Source organism: Pleurodeles waltl, chromosome 2_1 (assembly GCF_031143425.1).
Source record: "Pleurodeles waltl isolate 20211129_DDA chromosome 2_1, aPleWal1.hap1.20221129, whole genome shotgun sequence".
Classification (NCBI taxonomy): Eukaryota; Metazoa; Chordata; class Amphibia; order Caudata; family Salamandridae; genus Pleurodeles; species Pleurodeles waltl.
Genome location: NC_090438.1, coordinates 890342382 through 890350702, shown reverse-complemented (window position 1 = coordinate 890350702; position 8321 = coordinate 890342382). Strand labels below are relative to the sequence as shown.

General features: G+C 38.6%; 1 protein-coding gene across 1 annotated transcript in view; it reads right to left on the bottom strand.

Annotated features, from left to right (window-relative positions):
* Positions 1-269: 269 nt before the first annotated feature.
* The window catches only part of LOC138269554 (cytidine monophosphate-N-acetylneuraminic acid hydroxylase-like), a 646172-nt gene continuing 638120 nt past the window's right edge, over positions 270-8321 (bottom strand). Inside the window, exon 5 of the mRNA XM_069218805.1 lies at positions 270-1183. Within this exon, the coding sequence (XP_069074906.1) occupies positions 1157-1183 (27 nt within the window). The 3' untranslated portion in view covers positions 270-1156. The remainder of the gene's footprint in view (positions 1184-8321) is intronic.

Genomic DNA, 8321 nt, shown 5'->3' with positions numbered 1-8321 from the left:
CAGATTAGTGAAATATTTCAGAAAAATGATTAGTATAGCAATTTTCAAAAGAATTCTTTCACAAACTATGACATCATCGAATAATGACATAACCATCCTGTGCTAACAAAAACTGCTGTAGTGAGGAGGAATCCTAGCTATTATCTTAGACCAAAATAGTGGATCTCGCGCCTTAGGCTAATGAGCCAACATGACACGACATTGATTTGAGGGGCTGTCAAAAATGCATGTCATAATAAGCATTGATAAACAAGAAATCAATAATCTAGTTATAATACAATAACCACTCCAGTTTATTAAGAAGGTTATTAAATATGTTTCCCTACATTAACAATGCTAAAGTCACAAAAATAATTCTCAAAGACAAATGTTAATCATACAGGATCATTACTGGCTGAATAGAACGCCTTATATATCTGAGTTTAATCAAAGCAAGTAAACAAATCATTTCAAGAGTTACAACACAACCTAACAGCAACGAAATCTGTGTCAGTGAGATAAAATACATTTAAGCAATAGATCAAAGAACATCAATTTGAATCATGAGCATGTAAAGACAAACTCCCTCACTAACCACTAATTAGCATTAACATGTTGGGCTTCATGTAAAAGTTTTCGAAACACAAATTTAGAAAAACATACTAACTTGGGTTATAACAAAAATAATATCATTATTCAGCATTAATTAATGAGTTGCAGCTGGTACCTGTAAAACAAAAGAAACATATAACAATTCGCAATTTATACATTACCCGTAAGATAACAACAGGAAGATCACTTCAGCAAGGGGACACCATCAGTAGGAACGATCTATGAATCCCCTAAGTCCACATTACTGCAAAACTCCCCATTAATTTAGCTCTATAGATATCACTGGAAAATCTTGTAAGATCTGGTCTGCCTCTCTATTCTTTCTCTCTCTAACCCCACCAACCCAAGAATAAGTGACAGAACATTTTATTAACTTTCACAAAAGTCATAATTGGTCAGAACATGGGGTGTTGTACATTTAGCCAATAAAACTACTGTTAGATAACTAAAATAAATTGACAACATCATTAACTAAACACAATTATAACAATTCCTTCTTCTCTTCTGTCTCATCTGGAGCTCCATTGTTCCAACTCATCAGAATCTCAGATTCAGGAAAAAACGTCTAACATTGTTCCCATCTACTTCCATCCTGGAGGAAGAAACCACATGTTAGTGACATTTTCTAAACAATAGGATAGTCAAACTCTAGTAATGACCTAATAAATCTGACCTTGTGGGACATAACACTTAAAACCCACTAGAGGTAGCTGTCCACACATTTATAAACTATTAATCACACTCTTTTAATTAAACATTCAGCAATGAAAAACAACGGCAAAGTTAGCTAAAGTTAGCCTAACTAGAAAACAAAATGGATTATGGTGGCCATTTACAAAAGTCACCTGTTTTGTTAACATTCATTAAATAAATCACACCTTAGATCATTGATGATCAGTACATTATCATTTATAAATTTAATCACTGAAATCTCTGCTCCTGCAAGAGGTACAATAACGGATGCACTTCCTGATTTAGCAAATGGAATACAATGGCACAATGCACAAATATGACAAGCTAGATATAAAAAATGGCTAGTATTTCAGTTACAAAGTATTTTGATTAATTTCAGCACGTTCCACTAACAGTGCTAGAGAGAAGCCATATAGCAAGCATGACTATCTTCTAGAGTTCTAGTTTTTACTTTCCATTTTGAAGTTTGCAGTTTTGTTTTTCACATTAGAAACGTAAAACTACAATGCCCAGAATGCAAAGGGACACACCCAGCATCGCGTGGTATAACTATTTGTAACTGATATAGGCCTACTTAAAACAAATGCAATAGTTTGTTTAGTTCACTTGGGGGAGAAAGGTATGCTCTGCTATGTAACAAAGCAGAAACGTCACATTGCAGCTGTGTCATGAAGGGGATATCGTGAGGAGACAAACACATAAATGGCAAGTGGATCCACGTCCACTACGATCTTTCCAGTCACTGCTGACATCTTAGCCAGCAGCACTTTGGATGGTGGATTTCTACTAACGTTTGCAACATTAAAAGAAAACCTGTCATTTCAAGAATGCAAATTGTGGCATGGTTTGCACAATAAATTATGCCACGTGACAGTTATGCAAGTGTCTCCCTGCCTCATACCCTTCCTAGACAGAATCTTTGGTAGGCTTCTTCTTTCTGTAATAAAGCAAAGTTTTTCCTTCCATCCCAATCAAATCTAATTGACTGCACAATTAAAGGAACTATTTGTATTTCCTACACATGGAAAGAAAAATAAATATGTCCGGATGCCAGATGCTTGAGGAATGATGCAGATGGACATTTGATTAGGTTTACCGTTATACAAAAAGAGTGGTTATTATGTCTTTTCATAAAAAAAATAGGTATTGTGTTGGTGAATGTACCAAGCAAACCAACAAACCAAGATGTAAGAGTGACCTGGTCATTGAATATCTCTCTCCTCTTTATATTTTGAGTAGTGCCTGAGCTGGCCATCCAGTGGTGGCGATAGGAGGGGGCAAATTGGTCACCATCGATCATGATAGGTCAACAGCAGGTTCCAGCAACACACCCTGATCAACATAAACACAGGCGTATCTGCACAGTGATCCAAAGACACACAGATATCTATACACAGTCAGGAATCCATGTAAGTATAATAGAAGACATCATCAAGCACACTTTTACATACATACTGGAAATCACAGAGACATTTGCGTATGTAAACACATCATGCTTCTTGTTCACGTGCAGAGGCAAAGTAAAACATCAAGAGGCATCCATGCACAAGGAGACCATCAAGCATGCAGGCACTAACATACACAGTCCTGTATGTTTTCTTGCCATATGCAAGCACAAAATGCTAGATGCACATATCTACAGAACCATACCTACAGTAAGCAGAATGCAAAATAATTCTCCCCAATGTGTGGCTACAACTCAAAGCCCCGCAGATCGAAGTTACAATAATTAATGTGGGGGGGAGTTAAGCCACTCCTACACTCACATTTCTGGACAGGCTTCTTATGTGTTAGAGCAACAGATGCATGCCTATTTTTGTTGCAATGCACTCATGGACCAAACGGTTTGAGTGGATGAAACCTACTGACGTAAACATCCACTTAACCCATGCCTCCCATGTGGAAAACATTGAAGTATATGTCCGTTAAGTGCCCTAAATATGTCAATGCATTCAATGACATTTCTGCACCTAGGTAAATTAAGAGATGTATTTCAGTACTCCTTTGGTTAATGTGTACATCAGGGATGGAGTTCCAGAAATTTACAACTCTACTTGGGAACAGTTCCATCTCCAGTCAGCTTTGCGTGGGACTGTATGCCAGCTCTACACTAAGTAAATATTTGGAAGGAAAACAATCTGTGGCAGGTACGCATTTTGCTCCATGCTTTGTGAAATGGGGTGGAGCAAGAAAAGTGCCTTCTACCCCCTAAGGGGACCATGTTGTGCCAGACTCTTTCCTCAGTTCTAAATAAAAGATGCTTGATAGTGGTGTAACACAAAATGATGGGGTCCTCCTATAGGATTGGAGGAGGGACCGTTGTGTCTCCCATTTCTCACAGATGTTCATTGACCTTGGGTTTAATGGTGGCCTCCTGAGGTTCCTACCTCTGCTCTGTGGGGTTGCAGGGGCGCGCATTATGCATTTAGCATACCACATTCGACCCATATAGGATTATGGATCCAAACAAATGCTAAATAATCTTTTCACTGACCCAGTTCCCACTGTCAGAGCTAGGGCAATGGTGAAAATGTTTTCACAAATCTAATCCTAAAGAGTCAGTTATACAGATTTTAAGTAAATTCCAGCTGGAAAGCAGTGTTGTGTTTTGACAGTGAACTCCATACCGCAATCAAATTAAATTGTATAAGAAATCAGTGCAAGGTCCCGAAGCTTTCCTCTGGGGCCCATCACCCAGCACTGCCAGTTATGCCCAACACCAACGTTGCCAGTTTTTGATTCCTCCTTATGCTGCTTTCCCATAACATCGCACACTTCTTTATCGCTCTTTTACAGCTTCTTTGCTATTCTTGCTTGCTCCCTCTATCACTGGTTTCATATATGTCTCTTCCTCCTACTTTGTGTCCTCTCTTTTGTTCACTTGGTTAAACCCTGATGGTAAAAAATAACTCCTGTTTTAGGACTCACTGTAAGCACAACAGGGCGTGAAGATACCTCCACGTTCCACTAAAATGCTCAGCAAGCGCTGATCAAAAATTGAAGATGGGTGTGGAGCGGACGAGCAACAAATGCAGGCCCATATTTATGTGAAAATGATGAGCGCGACGCTGCACCAAAATTGGCAGCAACGCACTAAGTCATTTTCACAATGCAGGGATGCGCCATATTTAATTGAACATGGCGGACCCCTAGTTGTCCACTGCGCTACCTCTAACTTTAGCTGCTAGCGCCAACGAAGGCATCCTTGCACTGCCATGAAAGGATGTCTGTGTTGAGGGGTGTGATTGTTTATGTGCAGTAAGGTTTCCCTTCCTGCATATAAACAATCACTAAAGGCAATTTGGCACACCTGTGTATGATGCAGAATGCAGCACCCACAGAAGTGCCAAAGCGTCATTTTCAAATGATTGTTTATGTGAAGGAAGGGACTCTTTCTCACACACAAACAATACTTTTTGGCATTTTGATCTTTCTATGAGTGCTGCAGAATGCAGCACACATAGAAAAAGCAAAAAAATAGGATTCCTCCTCATTGCGCCTTGCTAACTCCACCCCTGACGTGGCATTAAATTTGGCACTGCCTCAGTTTAAGAAAACTCATAAATCTGAAACAGCGTCAAAATGCAATGGGTGTTGCTGTGGCACGCCCACAGCAACAACCATTGCATGCCCCTTCCACGCAAAGGGCTGCTTGTAAAGGGTAAGTGTTTACAAGGTGGTGTTGAGTGAAAAAAGGTGGCTTAGCGCCACCCTGTAAATACGACGCAGGGCATAGCATCACTGTAGCGTCACAAAAGTGACTCTACTGTGGACCTAGGGGCTCATAATTATGCCCCACAATGTTCCTGAACTGCAATTATTGTGTTGCACCAAGGCGGCACTGGTGTTTCTTAGAACCACAAAATATGTAATGTGCTCACTTTTGGGTGACTCCGAAAACACAACTGGTCGTAAGTAACAAAAAAACTAGTGCTGTAAAAGAAACTATAGGGCGTATGTTCCAAACTGCTCGAAACATTAAAATCTGAAAAACCTATTATGGGGATTGTAAATTATCCTTCTTGTAAGATCCTCCAAAAGTGTTCATTATTGTTCAAGTTAATTCTTTGATTGTGCAAAGTTTTACACTTTGATTGTGCAAAGATGATAACACCTGTTGGAGTTGATAGTTCTTGCTTGATTAATTGCTGAAAGCAAATCAAAGCTCTTGCAAAGAAATGGATGGAGCTGGACATGCTAATGTGCCTGTGAAAGTGATATCCGAAATGTAAATAATTTGCAGTGTTTAAAGCTGTGAGAGATCTAAACATGCTGTTTAACCACCTGAAGGATTCTCAGCTCCGTCTTCTTCCATGTCACTGCTATCATTTGCGTGCTGCTGTTCTCCTTACAGATCCTACGACCATGAATCTCCCACCTAGAACCTCTCCACTCTTTAACTAATAATCCTTGCCCTTGCTGATGTGTTTTGGGGAACTCTCTCCTCACTCTACCCTTTTTTCTTCTACCCACTAGCAGTGTACTGGCCTGTCACACATTCAGGAATTGTCAGATGGGCCGGTTCTAGTTCTCACCAACGCTAAGCACCAAAAAGAAAACAGGTTACATACTGGCTGTTTCAAGTTGCCAAGCTAGTTGTGCCAGACTACAAGACAGGCCAGTCCAATAATGCCCATTGTAAACCTCCTTTTGTGTACAACTCTCCTTTTGTTTTGAAGCATCTCATACTGGGCAAAGGATCCCTTCTCAGCCAAAATTAGGTCAGGTCAGAGTTCGACAGCTCATACTCTGGCGTGGACTCTGATGCAGATATGAAGGAAGTAAATGAAGGGGGGGCCATAGATCCTGCAATTTAGTGATGTTCTTCATGTAACAAAAGTCCTCAGAATGTGACAGTTATGATGTGATATTCTGAGTACTAACAGTTTGAATGTAGAAAATTGCACTGACATGTTTTAGACATAGGTGGTACTTGAATTAAATTAAATGTTAGCAGGATTAAAGTGGTATTAAAATGTAATTCAGACTCTAGACTAATAGAATGTATTGATACAATATTGAATTTCTAATGATTATTGATTAAAGTACACGTACAAAATAGAAGAAATGTAGTAGCCTGCCCCATCCATTGCAATGTATAAACAGAATGTGTGCTCATTTAATTTGAATATGATATGCATATTATTGAAGCATTATGCATTATGAACTTATAAGTGTGCGTATTAAATGTGCTTTATTAAAATTGTATTAATTACATGTATTGATAAAATATCCTTACGTTCGCTCAAGTGAGGCCTGCAAGATGTATTTCATGACAGTGCAGGAATGCTGATATATATTTTCATAAAGTGAGCTTTCTTTTAGATTTTATTCCCATGAGAAGCCTAGTTTTTGGTAATAGACTCCATTGTTTAAACGTAAAGAGGTTGTATTTCAGTGGCCTTGGAGTTGGAACATTGTGGAACACGGATTACCATTTTATACAATTGTTTCAAATGGAGTCACATGGATTGAAAATGTTTTCATGATGGTCCTGGGAATGGACATGTATGTTGCAGTTTGGAGTGGTGTGATCAATTATTATTGGATGATGCCCCTTTAACGCAATGTGGACTGATTCCCCTGGCAAATCAATATGTTTTATGAACTGTGACATTATAGTGTTCTTTTGGACTTTGGACACACCAAGACACATAGACAGAGAGAGAGCGAGAGAGAAGATGTCACAGATTCCCAAATGCCTTTTCACCTGAACCTTTGCTGATGAAGAACCGCTGTATGTTGAACCCCATGGAGAAGTATATTCCTCTCTGCCTTGCCCATTTGAGATGCCCTGTTGAGACTTAGAACTTCCACACCCATGCCCTTTCAGGTGAGTCTTAATTGAGCTCCTGACATGCTGACACTTTCCTTTTTGCCTGTCTTTTGCCCACCTTAGTTAGATCCTGTCTGTCTGAGCTTTCCTTTTTTAAAAATGTTTTTGTCCTTTTGGTGTTTTTTTGTCTAGATGTGTTCGGACCCACACATGTTGTTTTCTAATTCGGCCATTTTAGGGTTTTCCCTTTAACAAATGAAAATGGTTAATGCCTGTTGAATTTGATTTCTTTTTGCCCAGCTTGAGCAACACTTATTAACTTCACCCCAGCTGATTCTGTTAGTGTTTTGCATTTTGGTTATTGAATGTTCAGTTTTGTTGATGTTAGTTTGAATAAAATTATTTTGTCTTCTTGGGCATTTTTGTGTGGAGAATAATCTACATGATTTTAATCCTTAGTGTAGGAGGCTGGCCTGGCTTGTAGTGGGTACCAGAGGTACTTACACCTTGTGCCAGGTCCAGTTATCCCATATTAGTGTAGAAGAGGTGTTTCTAACAGCTTAGGCTGATAGAAGGTAGCTATGGCAAAGCAGCTTAGGCTGAACTAGGAGACATGTAAAGCTCCTACTATACCACTTATATCATATGCACAATATCATAAGAAAACACAATACACAGAGTTACTAAAAATAAAGGTACTTTATTTTTATGACAAAATGCCAAACGTATCTCAGTGAGTATCCTCAGTAAGAAGATAAGTTATATACACAAGTTATATGTACACAAACCAAAATTAGGTAAGTAAGAGCAAGAAAAGTAATGCAAAGAGTGTAGAATTACAATAGATTGCAATAGGAGCACATAGGTATAGGGGCAACACAAACCATATACGGGAAACAGCCTTAACAACTACGTTTGAATTACTACTTGCTTTAACAACGAATCTTGAAGAACTACTGGGTTTTAACAACGAAGTTTTGAACAACTACTGGTTTAACAACGATTTTACCTTAACAACTATTGCCAGAACAACGAATTTTAAGGTAAGTGAATGATTTTTTGATGAATTTTAAGGTGAGTTTTGTGTTTGGTTTTTTATTTGTTTAGGGTTTAATTATTATATGTTTAGTTTTTTAAAGTATATTGTGTGGATTAAGTAATGGATTCTATGGGTTGTGGGTGTTATGGGTGGGGTATTGTATTAATACTCAGGTATTATTTTAAGTACTTTTGTTGTTTTTTTATGTGTTGTAATTTATGT